The sequence below is a fragment of the Podarcis erhardii genome (assembly GCF_964252035.2).
Source record: "Podarcis erhardii genome assembly, chromosome: 5".
NCBI lineage: Eukaryota > Metazoa > Chordata > Lepidosauria > Squamata > Lacertidae > Podarcis > Podarcis erhardii.
Window position 1 is genome coordinate 27398651 of NC_138509.1, and position 27308 is coordinate 27425958.

Here is a 27308-nt window from a genome sequence, read left to right on the forward strand (position 1 = left end):
AGATTAATGGATCTGTCAGGCTGTGAGCTTTATCTCTTGGCTGATACGAGGGAAATAGAACAAAGGAAAGGTTCTGTGGATGGCCAAGGTTTTACACAAGCTACAGTGTGGTACAAAAAATAATAATACTGGTAGGACTTCTCTGCTTTTTTATTATTGTATGACATGCATAAATCCAGTAGGTGAAGCATTTTGTGGTATGCAGATACAGCGGTGAAGAAAACTCCTGTGCTGAATTTCCCACTGCTTTGCAGCCATTAAGTTAACAGTACAGGTGCCCTTCTAGGAAAAAAAGTTGACAATCCCAACTGCTAGTACTAATGACAACATGCCACATTTATCACAGGATATTAGAACCTCATCTCCAGAATGAGTGCTATGTAAAAATGAATTCCAAGCAGCCCAATTATTTCTGGACCTAAATTGTCAGAATATATGAAACTTCTGGAGTCAGACCATTGGCCCATCCATCTCTGTATTGTCTACACTGAGTGGCAGCCACTCTCAAGGATTTCAGACCTGGGTTTCTCCCAGCCCAACCTGGAGATGATGAGCATTGAACCTGTAATCAAATGCAGGATAAAGCTGTAACAGTGCAACCATATCCATGTCTACTCAGATGTAGTCCCTACTGAGCTCAATGGGACTTAATCTTAGGTAAGTGTGTATATGATCACAGGCTAAAGGGCCTGGGTCCTGATTATACCAGGAAACATGGCGGGCTTAGAGGACACAACAGCCAGGAACCTTAACAAGAACTTTACCATCCCTCTTAGACAAGGGCAGAAGAGAAGAAATTGCTAACTCCACCCTAAGTGCATGGCCACCTCGGGTCCAGCCCATATAATGACAGTATCAAATAATATTCCAGAGGGGGCCTCACTGCAGTAAGATCTGCAAGAGAGGCCCTGCATTGAAATGTTATCTCACATGGAGGCCAGATTTGCCTCTGTGAGAAGCAGGGCCTTTTCATCATGGCCCCAAGCTTTAGAATGTCATCAGAAGAGGAGTTTGTTTTCATAGGCAGGTCACGGCTTCTGCTTTCCAAATGACCTTTGACTAAGAGGTCAACTATCCTCAAACATTTGAAGGGCAGTTGCATAGATGACAGACCAATTTTATTTTCTATTGCTTGAGAGGACAGGGTGCAAACCACTGAGGTCAAACGACAAGGGGCGGGGGGGAAGGACTGGACATTGAGAAGAGCTTCTTGAAGGTTGATTGACAGTGGAACAGATTGTTTGACAGTAATGGGTGGGGGTTGCTCTGTGGAGAACAGCCTGGCGGGTTGTCTAGCCAACACCGCCATATTTAGAGGAGACCCACCAAAACCAGCAGGTGCAATTTGTCCCGATGTCCATTGACTTTGATGGGTCTGCTCCCAGTATGACTTTGCCAGATACAACTCAGCGACTATGAACTCTTTACAAACACCACACAATATATCGAAATGGGTGGAGCTAGTCAGACAGACCAGGATGTAGTACAGTGGTACCTCAGGTTAAGTAGTTAATTCGTTCTGGAAGTCCGTACTTAACCTGAAACTGTTCTTAACCTGAAGCACCACTTTAGCTAATGGGGCCTCCTGCTGCTGCCGCGCTGCCAGAGCACAATTTCTGTTCTCATCCTGAAGCAAAGTTCTTAACCTGAAGCAGTATTTCTGGGTTAGCGGAGTCTGTAACCTGAAGCGTATGTAACCTGAAGCGTATGTAACCTGAGGTACCACTGTATGTGGAACCATCTAGTGGAGGAAAACTGTTTGTTTGTTTGTTTGTTTGTTTGTTTGTTTGTTTGTTTGTTTGTTTGTTTCTTTGTTTAAACTTGCAGCTCTGTTCTCAAGGTTAACCCAAGCAGCTGAGATCTCTCCGGATTCAGCTGGGGGTAGGTGGGTTGAAAATTACTTTTAAATGGTTGAGAATGCGAGTATAAGGGGAGCATTGAGGGGTGGGTAATTACTCTGCATTGCCAGTTCTGTTTTGAGGGTGTTCTGTGCTCTTTCCTCAGCCACAGCCTTCATCAACCGTAGCAAGCTTTTCTATATCCCAACTCTAGTACTGCTTGGTAAATATGCTAAAGAAGTAACGAAACATTTAAACAAGGCCTTCATAAATGGTTTGTTTTTGGCACCCACTCTCTCTCCCCCCCCCCGTTACTATGTTGTTGTTGTTGTTGTTGTTGTTGTTGTTGTTGTTGTTGTTGTTGTTAAAAAGGATATTAAATGTCTGTAACAAAGCAGTTTTACTGTGGCAAACTGTTACCTATGAGAAGTCATTGTTATTCCTAGACGGCGAAGAAAGACTGAATGCTGCTGATGTACTTGAACCGACATAACGCCACTAGATTAATAATGCTCTTTCCGTGTGCTACATTTTTGTTGTCTTGACAACAGAAATAATTCAGAAAAGAAGGCTGCTTCTTCCTCTGCTCCCCCCATCCCCATTTAGTAAATTGGCTTGAAAATTGAGACGCACTGTACGAGCTTTTATAGGTATGTAAACAATTAATGCAAATCCACAACATTTCCCTCTCCTTTGATATTAAAAAAAGGGCCACATTTAGCCAAACAGCTCTGAATGACAGGAGGGATCCAAACACATACATGTATATTCCCACCTCTAGTTATTCAAGCTGATTCTCACCTTTATTCGAACTATTTTGAGAGGGAAAGTATTGTGAAAAAAACGAATGCATAAAAGCAGCAATTCTGAAACTTTGTTTCCTTCTGGTTGGTTTGCCCATTGTGGACCTTCACATTTTCTCCTTGTGGCTATCACATGGGAAGGTGATTGAAGGCTTAACAAAAATTAGACAGCTGCCTCCCCCCCCCCTTTCTGCTGTGGGAGAGAACTGTCCATTATGGCAATTTGTGCTGCTGAAAATTCAAGCTGGTATTCAGTTGAACTTCCAAATGCAAAACTGTCAAATGGATAGTGTTGCAAACAAAAATTGCCCTTTTCCCTTATGGGGTATCCAAGAGCCCATACAGAGTCCTTACATAGGTTCCCTATTGGTAGGAGAGAATAACAGAGGCCAACCAGAGAATGTTGAGAAGCAAAGCAGCTAGTAAGCTTGATCTTTATTGATCTGTTGCAACAGGGTGCTCCCCTTACCCGCAGGAGAGGAGGAGGGACCCAGAAAAATGGCATGTAAGGCCTTATAAAGACTTTTGAAATTCCCATCCTGTAGATCAGGACCACCCCCAGAAACATCATACATACATCACAGAAGGGGTGTAATCTAAGACCACCCCTCAGATACATCACACCTACATCACAGAAAAGGCAGTCTAAAACAGAAATTTGAATATTGTTTTCTCCTGTTGTTGTTTATCTCCTGTCTGGCAGGTTACTTGATTGGATTGCCTGGGGAGCCTGGCCATTCTTTTGTAGTGATAAATACTTAGTTCCTGGGCCAGGTCACAGGCTCACACCCTATTCAAAACAAAATAAAAAAATTCCTTCCAGTAGCACCTTAAAGACCAACTGAGTTAGTTCTAGGTATGAGCTTTCGTGTGCATGCACACTTCTTCAGATACACTGAAACAGAAGTCACCGGACCTTTCTATATAGTGAGAAGGTGGGGAGGGGTATTACTCAGAAGGGTGGTGGGAATGGGTGATTGGCAGATAGCTGCGATGAGCCTGTTGACGACTCTTAACGACTGCAATAGGTCTAACAGGAAAAAGCAAGGGGTGAGAAGGTGAAAAATGGCTTTGTCATGTATAATGAGATAAGAATCCAATGTCTTTGTTCAAACCAGGTCTCTCCATAGTTTTAAGTTTGGTGATAAGTTGCAATTCAGCAGCTTCTCTTTCCAGTCTATTTCTGAAATTCCTTTGTAATAGAACAGCTACTTTGAGATCTTGTATAGAATGTCCTGGGAGATTGAAGTGTTCTCCTACTGGTTTTTCTGTCTTGTGGTTCCTGATGTCGGATTTATGTCCGTTTATTCTTTGGCGTAAGGTCTGGCCTGTTTGTCCAATATAGAGAGCTGAAGACACCCTATTCAAACACAGACATACCCTTAAGACAGGATTTGTGAAGGAAAAGACAATGGGGAGGCTTTTCCACTTTGACCATGAAGAGAAAACATTTGCTCAGTTTAGGAATAAAAATGGCTTCAGGTCGGTCTTCCTGTGCTGATCTATGTACGTGCGGTTATGAACATTGGCTCCCAGTACGTTTCCAAGCACAATTCAAAGTGCTGGTGTTGACCTTTAAAGCCCTAAACGGCCTCGGCCCAGTATACCTGAAGGAGCGTCTCCATCCCCATCGTTCTGCCCGGATGCTGAGGTCCAGCGCCAAGGGCCTTCTGGCGGTTTCCTCATTGCGAGAAGCAAAGCTACAGGGAACCAGGCAGAGGGCCTTCTCGGTAGTGGCGCCTGCCCTGTGGAATGCCCTCCCATCAGATGTCAAAGCGATAAATAACTACCTGACATTCAGAAGACATCTTAAGGCAGCCCTGTTCAGGGAAGTTTTTAATCTGTGATATTTTAGTGTATTTTTGGTTTTTATGGAAGCTGCCCAGAGTGGCTGGGGAAACCCAGCCAGATGGGCGGGGTACAAATAATAAATTATTATTATTATTATTATAACATTGCCATATATCTAAGACCTCAAAATTCCTATCACAATAGCCCCTTCAGCATGTAAGGGAAACATCAAGTAAACATTTGGCTCTCCAGCAATCCTCACTATTGTCTTCACCATGGTCTCTAGAATCACCTGGAAGTGCGCCAGAAAACCACTCAGACCATGCTAAGAATGACTGCAAGATATTCCTTGCACAGGAAAGTGTGTGTGTGTGTGTGTGTGTGTCTACTCATACACAATCAAAATTTAACAGATAGAGCTCAGGAAGGTGTTTTAAACTTATACAACCAATTGTATAGATGCATCAGAGTTTTTCTCTATGCTTTGTGACCTCCAACACTTCCCAGCTGGTTTTGCCTTCATCTTCGCACAGGCCTGGCCTAGGACATTTGCCTATCGGCAGCAGCTGAATTTAGCTACCACTAGCTTGCTTTCTGTAACTGATTCACATGAAAGCAGCTGGATAAAAGCGCCCCCTCCCCGTGAGAGATTTGAACCCTGGTTTCTCCCAGGTGCTAATGTGACACTCTAACCACAATACAGCACACCGGCTATTTTGATCTTATTCTCTTTTTTTACAGAAATGTGCATAAAGAGTTAATCAGTACCTTATTAGATGTCCAACCTATTATTTATTTCTTTGCCTTATCAGCAGTACACTGAGGTGATTCATCTGAAAGATGGCTCATAGCTCCCTACACTTGAGAGATTAGAGTAAGTTCTAAGATGCAGTCCAAACCTCTTCCTTTGATGTGGCTTTCTGGTGAATCATTTAGTGGAGGTAGCCTTAATCACATCAAAGGCCCCTTTATCAGCATCTTCCTGTTTTTCAGCCAAGGTATGCGGCCTATATATGTTACTCACAAGGTATACTACACCACTCTTAAAAAAACTTTTCAATAGCTCTCTCTCCTGTTGTCTGATGTAAAGTAGCATGCAGTTTTGGAGCAACTGCTCCTAGCTATTCACTTTGTTTGGTGCCACTCCACTACCACGATGTTAAATTAAGTTGCAGTTCTGAGGTTATCCCACGGACCCAGTTTATGGATTTGACGACTGAGGCCATCCCCAGAGAGATGAGGATTTGGCAAAGCTCTCCCCTGCTTTCCCAGGCTTGACTGCTGATGAGCTCCATGGGGAACCTTACCTACGGCAAGTAGGAAAAAAACCACTCCCAAAACCATAATCTTGCGATTCACACGAGCTACCAGATTCACACTGCACTGAGCTGCAAGTACAACACTGCCTGCTGGATTCCATTTAAGGTGCTGGTTGGTTGGTTGGTTGGTTGGTTTTACTTTTTAGGCCGTACACAGTCTGGGATCAGCCAGCATAAGGAAGCCTCTCCTTCCCCATAGCCCTGAACGACTGTTAAGATCAAGCATAGAAGGCCTGCTGTGTATTCCCTTCCTATGATACATTTCATCTGCACGACAGGACTTTTTCTTCTGTTATGATGCCTGTTTAGTCTTGGAGAAGGCAGAGCCCTTTGATAGCCAGGAAGGTGGACACACCAGCAGTCTGGGATGAATGGTGAGCACAAGAAAACTTTTTTTTAACATACAGCCATAAATACATTTTTAAAAAAAAACTTTTACAATATACAAAATAAAAATAAATTTAAATTACAATCATTCTCTCATTTAGACACCCCTCCTCCTCTTTCTGCGATTCCTTGTTTATATTTTAATTTACTGCATATCCAAACTACACCAATTTGTTATTTACCCTCTATGTTACTTATATGTTGTTGTTGTTGTTTTTTCTTACTGCAGGTTGTTTACATTAACCCTGCTAACATCTTAATTTGTTTACAATAACTTTGGAAATATACTATAAATGAGTTCCATTCTTTCTTAAAAACTTGATCTTCTTGATTTCTTATTCTTTTTTTGAGTTTCGCCATTTCTGCATAGTCCATTAATTTCTTTAACCATTCTTCTTTTGTTGGGACATTTTATTCTTTCCATCTTTGGGTGTATAACATTCTAGCATCAGGGGTCACATACATAAATACATTTTTATATTGCTTAGGTAACTCTAATCCAATTACTCCCAAAGCCATAAATACAAAATAGGTAAATAAACAATTACTACATAATAATACAACGGAGTGTAAAAGAGTTCACAACCAGTTATACCTGAGCACTTTTCAGTTACCAGACCGAAATATAAATCAGCTTGTGAATATTGTAATATCATACAGTGGTTTTGAAGGAGAGAGGGAGAAAACTGGTCTTGCAGCCAGTTGACAATAACTACCAAAGTCAGTTACTACAAACACCTTAATGCCAGCTAATACTATTGATTACTTGTTATAGCTGGGTACTTCACTGAGTGGCCCAACTGAAAACCCGAAGTGACTGCTTCAGAACATACCTGGGCACGTTTCTGTCAAAGCACATGTTCCTTAAATTAAAACGACAAAATTGATTATCATCTATTAAATAATAAAAAGCTCCACTTTAAAAGAAATTTCCTTGAGGATATTTTGCTCAGGTAGAACTACCCCTGAGTCCAAGGATCTTGGGCTCTAAATCAGGCTTCCCCAACCTGGAGCCTTCTAGATATTTTAGACTACATCTCCCACCTGCAAAACATCTGGAGGAGGGCACCAGGTTGAGGAAGACTGCTCTAAAAGCTCCGAGCTCCCAGCTTCATGCTGTTTTGAGTCCCACACCTAGGCAGGTGACAACAGCCACTCGGGTCTGGGACCAGCTTTCCTCTCCTCTGTCTCTGAATCCTGACTGCTGTTAAAGGTAATTTCCAGAACAGCATCCACTCTGTTTTATTGGCAAGAGTTATTTTACTTTGGCCACCTCATGAGAAGAGAAGACTCCCTGGAAAAGACCCTGATGTTGGGAAAGATGGAGGGCACAAGGAGAAGGGGACGGCAGAGGACGAGATGGTTGGATAGTGTTCTCGAAGCTACCAGCATGAGTTTGACCAAACTGCGGGAGGCAGTGGAAGACAGGAGTGGCTGGCGTGCTCTGGTCCATGGGGTCACAAATAGTCGGACACGACTAAACGACTAAACAACAACATTTTATTTGCAGAATGCTTTTCCATTCAAAGATCAAGGTGACATCCTAGGAAGTTCAAGAAAGCAATGATCTAAAAAGTTTAGAAGAATAAAAAAAATCTCTTAAAAACAAAAACAAAAAACGAGCAGCAATAAAGCAACAATGTAAGTAATGGACCTGCATTAAAAGCAGCAAATGAGCTTTCAAGAACTAAAAATACTTTGTATTTTTTTTATTAAAAAAATCATAATCTAGTGGAAAGATTCATGTGCTGGTAGACTTCTGCAGTGAGGCAAATACTTATGCCAGGTGGTGCCACAGCAGGTTATTGTTCCATAGGCTGACACAGAGAATAGCTGGGTCGTATGATCATGTTAAATATAATCTGTGGCATTTTCAGCACCCCAAGTTTTATAGACTCTTTCTCTTGCTCACATTAACACTGGTATCTTGCTTTCGGAATTTCATCACACCAGCCATAAGACTGTCAAGAATTACTGTTTTAACACCTAAGTGTACTGAGTGTTTTAAAATTCCTATCCGCATGATAACCCTGAGCGTGTACCCGAGCGGCCACTGAGTGAACTGCACTGGGAGAAGAGATAGAAATGTTCCAGCCCCAGGCCTTAATTTGGAAGTGGGCTCATCCTTGGGTTTTGGGTTTCAGCGCCAAGGCTCAAACCTTGGGAATTACAAAGCAGGAAGAGATGAAAGGGCCACTGAGCATGAGCAGAGTGCATTAAGTCATTTAGGCTGCTAATTAAACAATCTATGGCCTTTTGAACTGTGTGCGTGTGCACGCACAGAGGGAGGTTCTTGTTTTCCATTTGGTGCTATGTTATGTAATGTTGGGTTTTTACATTTTAAACTGCCTTGTGGTCCTCGGATAGTGGGTGGTATAGAAATTTAGTAGGATAAAACAAAAATAAATAAATAAAAATAATCCTAAACTCATTACTGAGCACTAAGCCCCTCTGAGCACAGCAGGACTTAGAAGTGACACGCATAAGCTTTTCCTGTGATCCTAGTCCCTTTTACTCCGCCTTTGGAGGGGAAAATAACCAAGGCAGACGATCTGCTCTCATCAGCGTCCCTCCCCCCCCCCCCATTTGCTTTCCTCTCCCTTCCTCCTCCAGCGGGATATTTCAGGATCCCTCCCTCCCTCTCTCGCCGTGGATCTCTGCGCTGCTCTCCAGCCTCTACCCAGGCAGGCCTCTCTCCTCGCCATCCTCCTCGGTGGGTGTGAATGAGTGGGCGAGGGGTGTGACCGCGCCGGCTTCGGCGTGATTTACGGCTTTGCTGAAAACGGCTTTTCCCCCGCAGCATCAGCACCGCTGGCAGCCGCCGCCGCCGCCGCCGCCGCCGCCGCCGCCACAGCAACAAGTCAGGTAAGCGCTGCGCTCTGCGCCACAGCCTGGAGCCCGGGGAGAGCCGGGGGCGCACGGGGGGGGGGGGAGCGAAGGAGGGCGCAAGGGGGCCGGGAAGGATCCCGATGCAGGTGGCTCAAGATGCATTGGAAACCTGGGCCAGAGAGAGGCAAGCAGGCAGGCAGGCATCCCCGGCCAGGCGCCCTGCCAGGCTGCAAAACCCCCCAAATCGTGCAGGAAGCGCTGGCTGTGGCTTTCAGCAAACCCGCTTCCCTGCAGACATCTTTCTGCATAGTGGCCAGCGCTTCTCCGTCCTCCACAGATGCGGGTCCCCTTCTTCCCACCCGCTCCATCTGTACCAGGCTGCATCTCTGCCGTCCTCTCCCCGCTGTTCCCAATGCCAGCATCCCTTTTGATCTTCACTGTAAAGCACACGCGCGCACATCCAGACTTCCCACTCTCTCTCTCCACCCCCCCATCTGCAGATTGCCGGCGCTCAGCTTCCTTTCACCTTGCTGTGTCTCTGTGCTGTGGTGTGCGGTGTTGATTTGCCAAAGATAAGGAGGAGGAGGAATGGAATATTTCGCTGTCTGTTGCCCAACTTGACTAATAAAGAAAGCCTCGTCGTTTGACCCAGATATATCAATATCACAATGCTTACGAAAGGACACATGCAATAGAAAGCAAGCTTGCGAGGAAGATTTGTAAATCTAGGATTTTATCTTTTTCCAAAATTCTCCAGCATCCCTCGCAGGCCCTAGTTTTCTAGGTACTTGATAATTATGAGTATTCAGTGAACAGGGTTTGTGGTTTTGATGTAGAGGAGGCCTCAAAATGACTTGCAAATCAGATATTTGATGACTTTGTGCTGCTGGGCTGAAATCTGAAGGCGACCAGTTTAATTTCCCAAACCTATTTTGACACTGAGCTTGATTTGTATGTCCCACACAAGGCTTGGTTTGTGTTTGCAGAAATGCACAAGTAAGTAAATGGCACCATCCAAAGTTAAGCACCTTTCAGTCCCATTTATTTCTATGGGTATGTCAGGATAACGGAAGCTGCCTTATATTGAGTCAGACAATCAGTCCATCTAGCTTGCTGTTGTCTACTTTGCCTGGCAGCAGCTCTTCGTGGTTTCATAGAGGAGACACCAGGGATCGAACCTGTGACCTTCTGAATCCAAGACAGTTGTTCTGTCCCACTGAGCTAAGGTCCTTCCTCCTCACCTATGACAAATCAGCACAGTACACCAGTAAAGAGCACAGCAAAGTGGAAGCATTAAGCAGATGCTTAACTCTCCCACCAAAATCAATGAGGCTTGAAAAGTGCTTAACTTTAAGTGAGTCATGCCCACATCCCGGAAACACGCTGACAGCTGAAGGTCTATGAATGCACACTGCCATGTGACCAAGTTGCCTAGCATGAAATTGCTGCTGTTATGTTCATCCAAGGCTCAGGGTGGCTGACACTAAAAAAAAACCCCAATCATTCAGGTCCCATAATAAAAACAACACCTCATAAAACCATCCTGAAATGTGGTAATTCAGGATCTTGAAAGGTTGTCATCCTTATTGCACTCATTTCCCATTAGTCTCAGAGACCTTACCTTGGGCTGCTATTTCCCTTTTTTAAAAAAATTAAGGGTACCATGTGTTTTAATGGAGAAAGGCTTCAAAATGCAGGAAGGTGCTGCAAGGAATTTCCAGGAGTCTCAGAAGTGTCCTCTCCTGCTCCCTAACATTTCTTGAGCTGCTTCAGGTGCTTATCTCTATAAAGAACCTACTCTCTCTTGAGAGAACATGCAGCTGCCCTTCCAGTCCATTAGAGATCTTGAAAAGTGCCTTACGCTGAGTTGTGCAATTGCAGCTCGAACCTATGCACGTTTACTCAGAAGTAAGTTCCAATGAGCTTGATGAAGCTTACCGTAAGTAAGTGTACATTGGTCTGGGCCTGAGTCCACCTGGTTCAGTCTTCTCTACCTTGAGGAGCAGATGCCTCTTAGGTGTTGCTCCAGTGCTACTTCCTGAGATGCTGTAACCAGCAGCTGAGCCTGGGACCTTCTGCGTGCCCAGCAGATGTGCTCCCACTGTGCTGTGCTGATTCCACCACTACCATTGTCTCTTCCTGCACTCCCTTCTCTTTCTCAAGCTTCATTCTAGCCCCCAAATCCTGAAAATAAGCTCAAATCTTAGTGCTGACTTCAGCTAGGGAGAGAAAATAAATGTATGCAAATATCATGGATCTGCATAACTGATTCCCTCTAGCTCAGTTGCAGAGCATGTGCTTTGCATGCAGAAGGAGGCATGCTCAATCCCTGTTTGAGTGGAGGGCTGGGAAAGAGTTCTGCCCAAAACTGCTGCCAGATGGTGTAGTCTATACTGAGCTGGAATGGACCAATGGTAGAAGGCAGCTTCTTCTGTTTCCTCCCCTGAAACGGGTGTTTCCCAGATGCAGAATTCAGAAAAGTTCCATGCAGAGTTCCAAACCCTTTTGACTTTCAGCTATATTGGGATGCAGACCTATATTTATACCCCGCCCATCTGGCTGGGTTTCTCCAGCCACTCTGGGTGACTCCCAACAGAACATTAAAAACAGGGTAAAGCATCAGACATTAAAAACTTCCATCAACAGGGCTGCCTTCAGATGTCTTCTAAAAGTCAGATAGTTGTTTATTTCCTTGACATCTGATGGGAGGGCATTCCACAGGGTGGGCACCACTACCGAGAGGCCCTCGGCCTGGTCCTCTGTAACCTCATTTGTCACAGTGAGGGAACCTCCAGAAGGCCCTCAGAGCTGGACCTCAGTGTCTGGGCTGAACGATGGGAGTTGAGACTAAGAAACCTGGTACGATGCAGAGGGATGGACTAGATGATGCTCAGGGTCCCTTCCAGATTCTACGATTCTATGATTCTACGATTCTCTTTCTTTTAGGATCTGGAAAGTAATGCAACAGAACACTTTTGAAGAAAGCAGATACCCCTGGCAGGAGTCGTTTGAAAATGTCAGCGTCTGCATGCCGTTCCGTTGCCCACGATGCGGGGACCGCACCAGATTCAGGACCCTGTCATCCCTGAGAGCCCATCTGGAATACAGCCACAGTTACGAAGATCGGAGCCTTCTGACAAAATGCAACCTCTTTTCTTCCCTCAGAGACGCAGACCTGATCTCTTCTTCCGAGCCCCTGACGCCAGGGATGCTTGGCGACGGCCCCGGTGTCATGAAACCAAAGACGTCCTATCTCAACTTCTGCGACACGGCCCAGGAGAACACCAGGAACAGGAAGCCGCTGGAGGCGGAAGCAGAAAGGCCTGCATCTCTGGGGTCAAATTACACGTCAGGGGAATCCGTAGACGAGCCGATATCTAAGCCAGGGTTGGCGACAAGTGACTCGAAAGCCTCATTCGAGGCCCACGTGAGAGAGAAGTTCAACCGGATGGTGGAAGCGGTGGACAAAACGATCGAGAAGAGGATCGACAAGCTTACCAAAGAGCTGTCCCAAAAGACGGCCGAGCTCTTGGAGGTTCGGGCAGCTTTTGTGCAGCTTTCTCAGAAGAAGCAGGAAGTCCAGAGGCGGGAGAGGGCCCTCAACAGGCAAGTGGACGTGGCGGTGGAGATGATCGCAGTGCTGAAGCAGCGGCTTACGGAGTCAGAGGAGGAGCTCCACAGGAAGGAAGAGTAAGTGGGAGGATGGGGAGAAGGACAACAGGGAGGGGGAACCGCAGGCCTAGGAGGTCAAATGTGGCCTTTCTAGTTGGCCCTCAGAATTCTCCTCAGGCCACACACCCTCCTGAGCCACACCCTTCTCTGGCCATGGTTTGCAAACTCCTCCAATGTTTCCGTTTGGCTAGACTGGGTCTTTGAACTCTGATAATGCTGCTTGTGTCTCTGGATTGAGGATAGGGAGGGCTGTGTGAATGTGTGTGGAAAGTAATCCAGACCTTCCAAGTGCCCTTATTTTACAGGAACAGCCCCGGATTTACAGAAGCCACCCCGGTTTCTGATTAGGATTTCCCTAGTTTCATTTGAGAAATGTCGGAGCGTATGGAGTTATCGGACCATTGAGCCATCTGAAGGCAGCCCTGTATAGGGAAGTTTTTTAATGCTTTATGTTTTATTATATTTTTATATATGTTGGAAGCCGCTCAGATGGGTGGGGTATAAATAGTAAAATAATAATAATAATAATAGCATTGTCCTATTATTATTATTATTATTATTATTATTATTATTATTATTAAATAGGACATCCCTGTTTTCATTGGAGGAATGTTGGAGGGTATAGTCACCTATTGTACAGTGGTAGAATATGCATTTATTGCTTTGCCCACTTTTGCTTCGGGCGCCGCAATGTGGCCCCTGACCTCTGAAGTAGCATAATGCATGTCTTTCCTGTCTGTCACAGGAGTTTGGGGTGAGGTTGTAGTAGTAAGACATGCCAGGCAAGGTATGGTAGAGGAAGGCCAGTATTCACTGGTGTCTGGTCCGTTAGGGTGAGTGAGGCACTGGCCCACGGACCTCAATCTGCCCTCAGACAGCTCCCACTTCCCTGCATTCTTACCAACAACCAATAAATTCTACACACATAAATTTTTGCGACACAGATGAGAGCAAGAACCTTCCTGTGTAGGTTGTGCTTCACATGTGCATGAGAGCCCTTAGGAGTGCAGATCACATCTGGGCTTCTTTATGCACAGAATTTGGCTGTTTACATGCCTATCGGCTAATCCAATTTTTCTTTCTGTCATGGATAGGGAACCTGTGGCTCTCCTGAATTTGCTGGCATTTCCAACTCTCGTTATTCCCGACCATTGGCCATTCGGGCTGGGGCTGATGGGAACTGAAGTCCAAAAACTTCAGAAGGGCTACAGGTTTCCCACCAATGTTTCACTATATGTCTGCTCCTCATCTCTTTCACACCTGTGTCTTCTTTTCTCCACAACTCAGCATACGATTTAGAAAGCATACGATTTCTGCCTAGACCCATTGATTTTAGCATAGACCCATTGATTTGAGATGCGAAGAAGGCACGCATCAGGGTATACTAATTCATGCATCATTCAAGCAATCCAAATTTATTAGATGGATCTTTTAAACAGGCCGTGCAATAAGAGTAAAGACATTTATGCTCTCATGGCATCTGATAAGATTACTTATACAGGAAGGTGCTACTCTATAAATAAGGGTATGTGCTTTAGCTTCAGAAGTGGAAGTAAAGACGTAAATGCCTTGTTTCCAAGTACCGCCTCCCCACCCTCAGTTCATTGGAAAGTAAGTGGTGCAAACAGCATTTGATGTGATTGTCTCTTGGAAGGAGTCATAATCTGGTTTCCTGCTGGCTTTCATAGCAGATACCGAAGATATTTTAGCAGTTCCAGCTCATCTAAAAATACTTTCATGTTGCATTCATTAAAAATGTAGTAATTGCCAATACATTATTTATATGTGAACTACTTAAGACTGCAGCCCTCAGATTGCCCACTCTCTGATGTTCCTCATCAACACCAGTAGAAGGAATATGCAGCAAATGGTTGAAAGACTGTGGTCTCGGTTAGCACTCTTAGACACCTTCAAGCAGTTCAAAATACCTGAATATTTTCAAATTAAATGTACGGTGCTGCTGTTGTTATAATTAGCCAGCCCTATAGCTCAGACATTTAAAGCAGCAATCCTAAACATGCCAACTAGTAAGTTAGGCTGCATTTCTATATGCAATACTAGGAACGTTCACGGTCTCCAAGATACCTGTGCTATTTTAAAAATCCCAATATACTTCCAAGTCACACTGTGCTCTCTCTGCTTTGATTTATGCTTCATGCTCTGAGCCACTCTGTAAAACAAAGCTGTGTGTGCCCCATTCACTATAATGGGGGAAATCTAAAAATGTCCATAAATTCCCCCTCTTTTGGCCAAAGTGGATGGAATCCACTGGTGCCTCTTCAGAGTGAATAAGCCTGACAAACTGCAGAAAAATAGGTTAGGGAGCTTTTTGCTGGGAAGGTAAAAGGATTCACATTTCTAATACTTATTATGCCAATTAAAGCTCAAAAATCTGTATTGGTTTCCTTTTTTTTTAAAGGGGTTGTTCTTTATTCATTTTAAAAATTCCTAGCTTGCCCTCCATTAGTACCAATACCAGCACAGGGTACGACATAAGATACCATATTTTTCACTCTATAAGACGCACCAGACCACAAGATGCACCTAGTTTTTGGAGGAGGAAAACAAGGGAAAAAAATTCTGAATCTCAGAAGCCAGAACAGCAAGAGGGATTGCTGTGCAGTGAAAGCAGCGATCCCTCTTGCTGTTCTGGCTTATGGGATAGCTGCACAATCTGCATTTGCTCCATAAGACGCACAAACATTTCCCCTTACTTTTTAGGAGGGAAAAAGTGAGACTTATAGAGCAAAAAATGCAGTATATTATATAGCATCATGAAAAATTCTTAGAAACAGCTAGCAACCAACCAGCCAACCAGAATGAGTTTCCACGCATGCCTAGAGCCAACCTGATTTTTAAATCTTATATTGGAGTTCTCCATCCTCTTCCCAGTTTGCCTCAACTGAAGATGTTGCTGGACTCCAATTCCCATCAGGCCTAGTCAGCATGGCCAAGTGTCAGGGATGTTGGAAATTGTAGTCCAAGAACGTCAGGAGGGCCAGAGGTTCCCCACACTTAACATGTTAAAGAATGGCCTTGTTCTTTATACAAAGTCCTGCAGGGGACAAGAGAAGAAAAAGTTGATATGTTTCTCTTCTCAGGGAGTGCTGCAAACTCATGAAGCTGAGCAAACTGTGTACCATGAAGGTTATTTATTCCCTTTTGGCCTTTGGTTGCCTGCCTTGTGCTTGCATTGCGCTGGTGTTTTGGGACTGCCCTCTGTGAGGAAACCCATGGAGAATCCAAAACCCATGCAGCTCCGCTCCTAACAGCTTGTTGTGTGGATACGACATCCCAGAATGCATTGCATAAGGCTGAAGCCACATTCATCTTTTGTCACAGGCCTTGAAAAGAGCAAGAGGGAGTTTAAACCAACAGCCTAAGATAGATAGAGTGCAGCTGAGATAAGAATGAAGAATGGCAACAAATGGGAATGCTAGTGAAGCCCTTTATATTCAAAATACATTCCCAACCTTTGGAGAGATTACTGTTCAACATAGGACAGGAGGGAGAAAGGCAGGAAAAAACAGTTGCACATTCAGTTGTATATGCATGGCTTGGCTGTCTCTGAGCAACTGGCATATTTACTGGCATATTTGCCCAGTGAGGGTACAGAGAAGTTAGTTCTGCTCCAAGCAAATTGGTCTCTTGGGTGTCTGTGCGTGCATTCTGGGATTGTTACAAAACAATTCACTTCTTCTTCCATATATCACTGCAAAGATCAGTATTAACACACACACAAACACATCAATCAATCAATCAATCAATCAATCAATCAATCAATCAATCTATCACCAGCCCCTTTATAAAAGGAAAAGAGTCTTTCAGAAGCATCTCTTCTACCATAGTGAGGCCGCATTCCCACAACACATTTTAAAGCACTGTGATACCACTTTAAGCAGCCTTCCCCACAAAGAATTTTGGGAACTGTAGTATGTTAAAGGTGCTGAGAGTTGTTAGGAACTTGATTGTTAAACCACTCATGAGAATTACAACTCTGGGAGGCGAATAGGAGTCTCCTAACAGCTCTCAGTATCTATAACAGCCTACAGCTCCCAGAATTCTTTGGGGGAATCCATGAGTGTGCAGATGTGGCTTGAGTACGTTCTTGGTTATGTTCTTCAAGACATAATGGGGTTTTTGTTTGGTTTTGCATTCTAGTGGGAATGCTTATTAACTTCAGCTAGATTTTGTTGCTGAGCCTCCTGCTAATTCTCTAGAAGAGGAATCAAGATATTGCTGAACACTTGGAATGGATTTTGTTGATTAATTGGGTTCTCATTGTTGCACCTCTTACTTGGTTCAGCTTTTGCTAATGATGCTCACACTCTAAACAACTGCATAATGTCATCATAAAATCCTTTGAAACCATCTCTCACTTCAAGAAAGGCTCCATTCTAGAGGAATGCCTGGGACCCATTAAGGAGACTTTCCGTGCCCATTTAAGCATTCAGATTCCACAAAATTCAGCAGGAAAAGCAAAGCGAAGCTCCTCTGGAATGGGAAAACTCTCATTGCAGGCTTAAGATGCCTCTCAGGTGCCAGAGGTTGTATTTCCCATTTTCAAACAGGGGGCAAATTATTGTGGCACAAAATAAATAAGCTTCTTATTGTCTGAAAAGGCCCTTCAATTTATTCTTATTTCTAGAAGCATTAAGGTGGTCACTTATTCATCGCCCCCCGCCAAAGGAAATGCCTCTCACACTCAAAAGAACAGATATTTGCATATTATTTGCATATGTCACTGTATCTGTATGGATGCGTATTTAGAAACAATGACTTTAACTGAAATAAAAACATGGTAAGTTTTACCATACTGAAGAAGACTGAGACCAGTTGAGCTTGTGTGTCTGCTCAGACTGTGGCCCAGTTGCTTACTGTTGATGGCAACTTCAGGGCCTTTATCTTTAAACCCTTCTGTTTGAAGGGCTGTCCTCTCTAAAGGATGCTCCCCAGCACCAGTGTTGCCCGCTTATTTGGCTATGTGCAAGTGGTTCTGAGAAGGTCAGCATTTCACCTGGGACTGAATATATTCACAGCACAGGCAAGAGTGTCCCTAAATTAAAAAGTAGTACCCGTCCGTTCTTTCCTTCTGCTCTCTAGCAAAAAGGAGGAAACACCAGTGTTCTTCCAAATTCCAGCAGAGCTGCACTTTTGTCGTTTCAGAGAAGTCGTAACGTTTAATCACTTCCTGGAGGAAGCTGCTGAGAAGGAGCTTCGCGGCAAAGCCAGGCTCCAGCGTTTCATTGAGAATCTCCTGCAACGGGTGGATCTGGCAGAAAAGCAATTGGAGTACTACCAGAATCAGCAGATCGTGGGCAGCTACAGCGATGTCCATGAATATGTGGTAGGCAAAAAATGAGGGGGGTGTTCTTTCATTAGACCTGAACAGGAAGTGGAACTGATGGGAGTTGTAGTCCACAGCATCTAGGGTGCAGCGGGGGCGGGAAGGCTGATCCAAGCTCTTGTTCTAGTGGAGCAGGGGTTGGGGTGGCTATTTCTGCTATATTGTTTGTTCAGTTTGGCATCTGTCTCAAGAGACAATGGAGTGTGCTTCCGGGGGTCAAACCTCTGCCCAGTTGACAAGACCCCCCTCTCAGCTTTGCTGATGTGGTCCAAAGGAAAAGGAAGCTATACTTTGGGCACCAGTTTGGCTGCAAGAGTTGCTGGAAAGAGGCATACAAGGCGCCATCTTAGGGACTCCACTGCAGATTTGTGTAGGGTTTACTCCTTAGCCTTTGAAAGTACATCTTTCATCCTTGGGTTGCAATTCAAGATAGAGCTATTGTTGCCCATGTGTATACGTTCATCCCCTCCCCCTCCCCCCATCTCATAAGAAGCATCCTGCTGGATCAGACCAAATGCCTATGTAGCTTAGCGTCATGTTTTCCACATTCAGGGCCGGCCCTGCCATTAGGAAAAGTGGTGCCTCAGGCGGCAGATGATGTGGGATTGAAAGCAGCAATGAGGTGTTGGTCTGCCCTGAAACCTTAAGCTTAGTCAAGTGTATTCAGGTGCAGTGGAGGATGCTGTCCTGGTGATGAAGTAAGATTAGACTACCAGGCGAATCAGCTTTGGTACATGGAATGCAGGGAGGCACCGTCTTGTCTTTCACCTCAGGCAGCAAAATGCCTTGGGCTGCCCCTGCCCACAGTGGCCAACCAGATGCCCCTGGGAAGCCCACGAACCCGGACCTGAGGGCAGTAGCCCTCTCCAGTTCATGATCTGCAGCAACTGGGGCATGTGCTGTGAACCTGAAGGTGGCATACAGCCATCATGACTTGCAGACATTGATAGCTTTATCCTCCATGAATTTGTCCAGCCGTCTTAGAAAGCCATCTAAGCTCCCATCATGGTCTCTGGTTAAAAAAAGGTAATGCTTCAAATATGAGAAAAGTCTGTTTAATCAGAGACAACTGTGGGACTGCATGTGTACCTGCAGCCAATGATAACTCTTATCATACCTCCCTTGAGCCTCTGAAAAAATGTCAGTTCACAGCTCGAATTTCTTCTTGAGCATCAGACACACATGCCCTTTTTTATTGAAAAAAGGTAGCAGTAAACAAGCATAAACAAGGAAACGTGATAATTGAGGGTGCACGTGCGTTCTGCTGGTATAGTCACACGGCTGCAAATGAGCCGTGACTGCTAATTTGTTCAGGAGACGCAAAATAGCAAACGAAAAGCTTGTCAGAGGTAAATGCCCTGAAAGCTGTTATTGAAATAAGAAAAGTGATATCTTTTATTGGACTAGTTGTACAACACATCTAAAAGGCATGCCAGAACATTAAAATTCATGACCTTGTGGCAGTCAAAGGACTGGATTAAACAGAGACTATGGGTTAAAACTGTTTGTAGCTTCCTTCTGGCCTTCCCCCACCCAACCCTGTCACAACATATAAGCTTTGAGTACAGGCAGGTTGTGTGTGTTTATTTGTGTGTGTGTGAGGGACAGAGAGAGAAAGAAAGAGAGGGAGAATTTCTTCAAAGGACAGAAAATAGTCAGTCCCCACCATTGTGAGAATCCCAGTTTTTGTTTTTATTTTTTTAAAAAGAGTTTCTAGTTCTTATGGTTTCAAATACAAGTTTGGACAAACGTGGGTTATGCCTGCACACAAGTAGCTGAGAAAGAGTTCCAAAAATCAAGAGTTTTCAGCTTCAGGCCCCATATAACTTTTTGACTCTGACACATGAATAGGAAGACCTGGATAGATTATGCAAAATAGGAAACATCACAGGTGCAAAATAACTAATGTTTGCTCATTTTGTATAGTTTGGGATGAAATGCAGTGCTTTCATTCCTGGAAGCAAGCCCCATTGAACTTTAAGTAAAGATTCAGGTTGCAAGACAAAAGCTGCAGAGTTCAGCCAGTCAGTGCAAAATCTGAATAGCAGAATATAAATTTATTACTATTATTTTAACCCAAAGCTACACACATTCCTGATTATAGGCCTTTATATGACGATGTGCACAGGTTGGGGGACTGCCAGACCCAGGACCAAAGAGACCTGGGTTATCTTTGCTGTTAGGAAGATCTTGTTTGTTTTTTGCATATGTCTACTTATCTAACTTTGATAAGTCAGCAAATAAATGAATAAAAAAGAGCTATTTCCATGTGTCACGTCAATCTGAATAACGAGCGTGTATGTTTTAGTTTACAGATATATCATCCAGCAAGAAACCCAGATGCCTGTATGTATGTTATTTCATACTCTTAATACAAAATATTTCGTACAAATGTGTTGCTGTTAAAATTGTGCATCTCTTGTTCCTGGGCTCTCTCTGTTAAACCTGACCCCTTTTCTTCGCCTCAGCAGCAGCCGAGGAAACCAACACGGTTACTATAACACCCCTGATGTGAAACCTCACTCTCTTCAGAAAGGACGGATGCACTTGAAGAAAGCCAAGGAGGACAAATCCTGCGCCCACCCAGTTAAATTGTTTTATGAACCTGTTGACTGCGCGAGGGACATTTGGAGACCTCAGAAGAAAGGGGACGCCGTCGGTGCCTCCCGCAAGGTTAACGCGAAATCAAAGATCAGTAAAAAAAGCAAACAGCTCTACTAAGAGCCCATATACGATATAGAGATATATGTATGTATCTAACCTAATCTATTTATAAATGCATAATGCAAGATCTGGCAGCTTTGGGCTACTACAGATAGAGATTAATCGCCCAATCATTCGCCTGTCTGCTCAAAATTCAGTCCCCTGAGTTTGACAGGACTTGCTCCCAGGTCAGTGGGCCTAGGATTGCAGGCTTAATTCTGTCAAACTTGGAGGGGTTTCCTTCTGAACAGACAAGCCTAGGATTGCGCCGTTGGTCCCACCCATTGCTTTTATCACAATATATTTCCCTATTCATTTGGGCAATGATATATTTAATAGATGATATAAATACGTAAATATATAGAATAATTTAACTGCCTCATTTCCAGGACTTTGATTGTAGATGTGGCACTTTATTTTTCCCAAGAGCATCTTTTCAATTGATTCCGGCGTTTCACTCATCCAAAGTCTTGTTTTGCTTACTTACGTTTGGAAGAATTCCTTCTGCCTGGCACCTTAATAAATCCCTTTATCTAGTGAGAGTGAAGGGTCGGGAATAGAATTAGAAAGCGATTTGTGGAAGCCCTAAATGCACTTAGCCGAGTGTTCTTCCTTTGATGCCAGGGCACAAACTTCACCATGCCACTTCTGCAAGGACTAAGCAGCTGGGAGGAATCTAATTGGATGACTACCTCCCTCTCCTGCCTACTACCACCTAGAACAGGAAGTAGGGAGGAGCAATCTGGAGGTCTCTGTAAGCTGCGTTCTGCTGGTGGCCTAGATGGGCAGCTGTTGTGATTGATTCCTGCACTCGCCTTCTGGGAGAAGACAGTGCAGATGCCCTCCAGCTGCGGGGGTGGGGGGAGGAATGGGAGGTTATCAGCACTGCCTTTTCTGGGTAGCTAAGGCAGGATGGAGGCTCAGGGCTCACCCCTCGACTTCCTTTTCCATGCAGCGGAATGGCTACTTTAGTGGTGCAGAAAGCGCTGCAGCAAAGCACCACAGTGACTTAGTTTTGTGCCTTGAAGGTCAGCACATCTGCAGCCATTTAGCTATATTGTATCTGCACCTCACTTTTCCTTCAAGGAGCTCTGGACAGCGTACAGGAGAGTTGTTCTGTTTTGCCCTCCTGGTCTGGGTTGAGGGAGAGTGGCTCAAGGGCATGCCATGAGCTTTACAGATGAGTGAGGGGTTCAAACTCATGTCTGTCTGGTCCAGGGCCACAGGGGAGTAGTGGGGGGCCAGGGAAACCATGGCCACCGCTAGGCCCACAATGCTCCTAGTGGTCTTTCTTACCCTTGAGCAATAATACAATACAGCAGTTGAGCCCCTGCATGACATAGAGTGGCTTGTTTTGCCGTTCTCGATCCAAGCTCAAACGCTTGCTTCACGTAACTTGCTCTTTCCTGAAGCAGCCCTGTGTGTGGTCAAGTTGCCCACCATCGTGCCCAGGAGAAAAGCCTGAGGCCGCACAATGCCATTACACTGTTAAGGCAAAGCAGCGGGTCTCAGTCTGGACAGTGGCTGGAGCCATAGGTAAGCTGATGTTAGCTTTCTTAAGGAAGGCCGGGCTAAGGAAGGGTGATAATAAACTGCCATACTTCTTCCATAGAGTAACAACCCTCCCTTAATGGTAGCAGCCACAGGACTTCCAAATAAGTGGGGTGGGTTGTGTTTGGCCAAAATAGTCAGTTAATTCATCCACTTTGACTTTCTGGAACAGGTGTGGGCAACATAAGACCCACAAGCCAAAAATGGCTCATAATTCTGTTTTGCAGAATCTGACATGAGTTGCATTCGGCCCAAAGTCCGTTTTGGGGGCCCTGTGGCAGTTTATTTCCTGGGGTAAAATCTCAACACCTTAAAAAAAGCTCAAGAACTTCAATCCTAAAAAAAGCGCAACAAGTCATCAAATCTGGCCCTTTTGAAAAAAGTTTGGACACCGTTGGTAGTGGAAGGCTTAGTGCAGGCCTAGGCAAACTTGGCCCTCCAGATGTTTTGGGACTACAACTCCCATCATCCCTAGCTAACAGGCCCAGTGGTCAGGGATGATGGGAACTGTAGTCTCAAAACATCTGGAGGGCCAAGTTTGCCTATGCATGGCTTAAGAGACACATCAGCCCCTGAAGCTAGAGGGGGGGTGTTGTTATCTCTCTTCAAGGAGAACAGAGCAACAGCAGGAAACTCCTGACTTTACCAAGTCCACTGCCACCTAGTGACTTGACCATATAACGGCACCACCCACATGCTTCGCTTGCAACATCTGATGGCTCACCCTGCTCATTCCGAGTGCTGTGGGGCCTCAGGGTCTTCACGACTTGGTGCATGGCTTAGTGAATGAAGTTCGCTAACAGCAGAATCCAAAGATGACAGCAGCCTTCCTCAACTTGGGGAACTTGGCACTTTCCAGATGTGTTGGGAAAGTCATGTGGGATGGGCATTGCTGTCCGAAACTTCTGGAGAGCATCGGCTTGCCGAAGGCTTGGCTACACAGTTTTTAGTGTGGGCTGAGGTGGTAGACTCCCTGAGGTGGTAGACTTATCCCTAGGCTGTACCATTTTATAACTGCAGGTGGGAGCTCATGTGATGGAATGGTCATCACATAGAAAGATTTCTCACATAGAAAACTAGCATGTTGGAGACAAAGCAAGGCTATATCCCTTCTTCCTGACATCTGCTTTCTATGAGGAGGGAGTTTTTGTTTGGGGTAGAATGTAATCAGCCTGGAGTGGTACAGTCCAAGCACAAGTTAACCACCCCATGCCTATGTTTCATTTACCCCCCTGTGGTATCTGGAGTTGCTGTTGGCTGCTATTCTATGAACTCTCATTAAATGGAATACCAAAACCCAGTGGATATTTTTAAAAGTTTGTATTTGGCCCTCTTAAGCCACGAACGGTTCTGATTCCTCCCCAGAAGAGTTGGCAAAACATGAAATCTTAGCAAAGCAACCCCGAATACGGTGCTTAAATTTGTAGTTCAAAACCATACTTTTAAATAGCAAACTACAGAAGGAGGCAATCCATAATAAATTGGGCTGTCAACTGATAGAGGATACAACAGGCATAGGCAAACTCGGCCCTCCAGATGTTTTGAGACTAGAATTCACATTATCCCTGACCACCGGTCCTGTTACCTAGGAATGATGGGAGTTGAAGTCCCAAAACATCTGGAGGGCTGAGTTTGCCTATGCCTGGGATACAACCTGGGGTTGTATCCAAACCAGCTCCAGGAGAGGGGCACTTCTATTTCATCTCTCTGCATGTGGCCCCTGCCCCAGTCTTCTCCAGATTGTCCCCAAACCTCCAGAGCTGATTCTGCGAGTGCACATGGAGGGAGCCCTGCAGGGGAGAGGAAGGAAAAGTTCAGTTCCACAAACACAAGCCTCTGCCTTTTAATCCATCTGTGGATTAAATGTAAATAAATATGCATATTACCAAAGCTTTGCTATAGGTGTCTTGCTTGAAGGAAGTGAGGAATCATAAACAATGAGGAAAGCTTACAATTTGATAAAAGCCAACGTAACATATTTTGTGCTCCTTGCAATTCCTATGGCAATAGATAATACACCAGAACCAAAATACCCTCAAAAAATAAATTTGCCCATAATTCTCAGATTAATTAAAAATTGCCGTCTCCTATTACAACTGACCCCCCCCCCCCGCTGCCACTACTAAATCAATTTAGGGAACTATCCTAATTCCCTTCTGGGAGTGACGGGGCTGATCAGGGTGGCACAAACCCCACCACATCCCAAGCCCTGCTGCTCATGTTGGCCAAAGAGGAAGGAGAAGGGTGGTTTCATCCTGTGTTTTGTGGTGCCAGCTCCAGTCTGGGATAGCAGAGAGGCCCGGATTAGGCCCATTGCCAGTAGGGAAGTTTAGGAGGGGCGGGGCTTGATGTGGTCTCTGAGCTGCCAATTGGCCATCCCTCACATCCTTTCATATGCAAAGCCCGCAGAGCACAGCCAACGGGGATATTATTGGCCAAGGAGGTTAGGCACGATATTCCACTAGGTTCTGCCAAGTAGAAGGATTCTGCTTCCATTCCAATGTTCTTCTCCATCACTTCTTGTGGACATGTTTTGGTGCCGCTAACCTTCACGCCTCATTTGCAGGAATCTTCGCGTCCTAGCGATGTTGAGAGGCAAAACTAGTTTTCTCCAGAGAAAGGAAGAAAATAGCTCAGCCGTGTCTACATGTAATTTATTTCAAAATGCTCCTTATAAGAGATGTACAATGTATTTCCGTGAAGTGGGTTTACAGTAAGTGTGTTAAGACTTGTGGACGATGTTTTGGTTTTTATTTTATTTTATTTTTTTAAACCACAGTGAATATTTGATTTGAAAAACACACGTATGATTGTGGCAATAAAAACAGGGTTTACAATATATTTAACTGAGGTGAAATACAGGTAAGAATATTTGCTGTTGTATAAATAGCTCCAGATGGAAGTTGGTGATTAATCCATCTGTTAAATTATTGTTTTATTTATATAATGTAAATGGAACTGTTTTTTGTATATGTCCAACTTTCCCAATGCTGTTTGAGTTGTTAGTCCTATGCTTCAAGGCTGGTTCATCCAACGTTATTTATTTCAACGGATAACTGCAACATCAAGTGATGACTTCCATGGGTGGGTAGGTAGGTTATCACAGATCTAACACTATAGACCAGAGCTTTCAAATTACCTCACATCTGCTCTGGGCTAATGCTCTTCAGTGAAATAAATTCATACAGATTACAAGGGATGTGGGTCTGCCTCCATAATATGGTGTAGCCAACATGGCACCCGCAAAATGTTTTGGACTGCAATTCCCATCAGCCCCAACCAGCATGGCCTATGCTCAGGGATGATGGGCATTGTAGTCTACCATTCTCCCCTCCCAACTATACCCTAGGCTGTTTCTTGACATTATTATAGGATGTGTGTCTCCACCTTGCACCCCATATCATTAGTTGACTCTGGCAGGAACAGAGGAGTGTTTAGCACAATGATGTCAGGACATGGGGCACATTTACTTGATTGAAATATTTATTTCCTGCCTGACAACAGGACTCCATGGCAGCACAACCAAGAAAAATGAGGACCACACAACATAGGGGTTGTATCCAACTTAGTCATAATCAGAGTGGGCCCCCTGTAACTTACTTACTTACTTACTTAAGTTTTGCCGCGATTAACTTAAGTCCATTGATTTTCACGCATCTATTTGGTGTATGGCTTGCTTTTTTTAAATATTGGATTTCTTACTTGCTATTCAGCAGAAGACTCCAAGGCAGGCTGCAATAATAGTTGGATACAGCCCAATGGGTGGTATTCACCTAAGTTTACTCAGAGTAAACCCACAGAAATGAATGAACATAACTAAGGCTGCAGAACATGGCAGTTTATTCTGTTTCCCCAACATGTCCTTAAATGGTTAAAGTCCACATTATAGTTGAGCTTCCACATGTCGCATAAACCACCTCCAGGAACATAGTGCCTGCTTAGTGTTCACTTCCATGTTCTTTGCTTCTGTTTGCGGATAACATGGGAATGAGAAACCAAACCTGTGTGACGCTCTACTGCATGTCCATTTTATGTCATGTGAAAGCTCAAACATCAAGTGGAAATCAACAGTTTAGGGGAATGTCAGGAAAACGAAACAGACTGCTGTGTGGGGGCAGCCTAAGCTAGGTCCAGACACTTCTGTGGGTCTGCTCTAAGTAAAACTTGAATACCGCCCAATATAAGAACCTAAGACGAGCCTGCTGGATCAGGCCAAGGGCCCATCTAGTCCAGCAACCTGTTACCACACTGAGTGACCAGATGCCTGTGGGAAGCCTTCAAGCAGGCCGTGAGCGCAATGGTACACTGCTCACCTTTGATTCCCAGCATCTCGTATTCAGAGGCATGGTGGCAGTGGAACGTGGCCCTGCTCCACCTTTAAAAAAAATTAGAAGGCAGTGGTGACCAATAAGGTGCCTGTGTGCCAACTACTGCTCTTTAAGGGTTCTGCAGTGAGCAGACAGGAAAATGCTTTCCACACACACACACACACACACACACACACACACACACCATCCTTTGGGGCCCTGTGCACTTTCCCTTGGGCAGTTTGCGACTCCTGGCTCTTCCTAGCAGCTGTGGTGAAAGGAGCAGGAAGTGATGTCAGCTACCCAGTCCGCAGCAGATGTTCCTGTTTGTTGCTCTAGCTTTCTACACTGCATCTGGGAGGACCTGTCACATGGATCCTTCTTTCGACAGCAGCTCTGTGTTCCTGATAATGCATCCATCTGCCCTCATCCATTTCAGGGGATCCGCACAGGGGCCATGCACGTGGCTGAGCCAGCCCTCAGTTGCCATTAGATTTTACTATCTGTTTAGGTACCTCATTTTGTACAGGATGCTTTGCCAGAGCACACGTTATCGTGCTGACGAAGAAAGGTGTTTTGATGTTCTTATTTTGTCGGGTGCTGTGCGGCGAGAGATACTTCCCTTTCCATCCTAACAGCCTCTGACTCTAGACGAGTGTTTCTCTGGCTTTGTGCGTCGCTTGCATTCTTGAAAGGTGTGTGGGAAATTATCACCTGAAATGGTCAAAGGAAACTACAATGCCACCACCAGACGAGGGGTG

At 44.7% G+C, this 27308-nt stretch overlaps 1 protein-coding gene and 1 long non-coding RNA gene across 5 annotated transcripts; both read left to right on the forward strand.

The window, feature by feature from the left end:
• Nucleotides 1-1533: 1533 nt before the first annotated feature.
• On the forward strand, nt 1534-26731 carry LOC309341677. Its single transcript, XR_014156525.1, has 2 exons — nt 1534-1731; nt 23668-26731. It is a non-coding gene; the product is annotated as an uncharacterized lncRNA (long non-coding RNA).
• ZNF365 (zinc finger protein 365) lies at nt 8748-22506 on the forward strand. 4 transcript variants are annotated; one of them, XM_081864467.1, is made up of 5 exons: nt 8748-9003; nt 11914-12657; nt 17806-17986; nt 20295-20332; nt 20455-22506. In XM_081864467.1, exons 2-5 carry the CDS (start codon nt 11927-11929, stop codon nt 20705-20707), a joined length of 1203 nt encoding a protein of 400 aa, XP_081720593.1. In that variant the 5' UTR covers nt 8748-9003; nt 11914-11926; the 3' UTR covers nt 20708-22506. The 4 variants fall into 4 exon arrangements, with proteins under 4 accessions (XP_081720593.1, XP_081720594.1, XP_081720595.1 ...); XM_081864468.1 differs by having other exon boundaries at nt 8750-9003; nt 20458-22506; XM_081864469.1 differs by having other exon boundaries at nt 8750-9003; nt 20295-20336; nt 20455-20598.
• Nucleotides 26732-27308: the final 577 nt, after the last annotated feature.

Excerpts from the sequence above, each read along its gene's own strand:
- ZNF365 (XM_081864467.1), top strand. The coding sequence starts at position 11,927 with ATGCAACAGAACACTTTTGAAGAAAGCAGATACCCCTGGCAGGAGTCG. Across the intron at positions 17,987-20,294 it reads GCGATGTCCATGAATATGTG|TTTACAGATATATCATCCAG; the intron begins GTAGGCAAAAAA and ends TGTATGTTTTAG. Across the intron at positions 20,333-20,454 it reads AGCAAGAAACCCAGATGCCT|CAGCAGCCGAGGAAACCAAC; the intron begins GTATGTATGTTA and ends TCTTCGCCTCAG.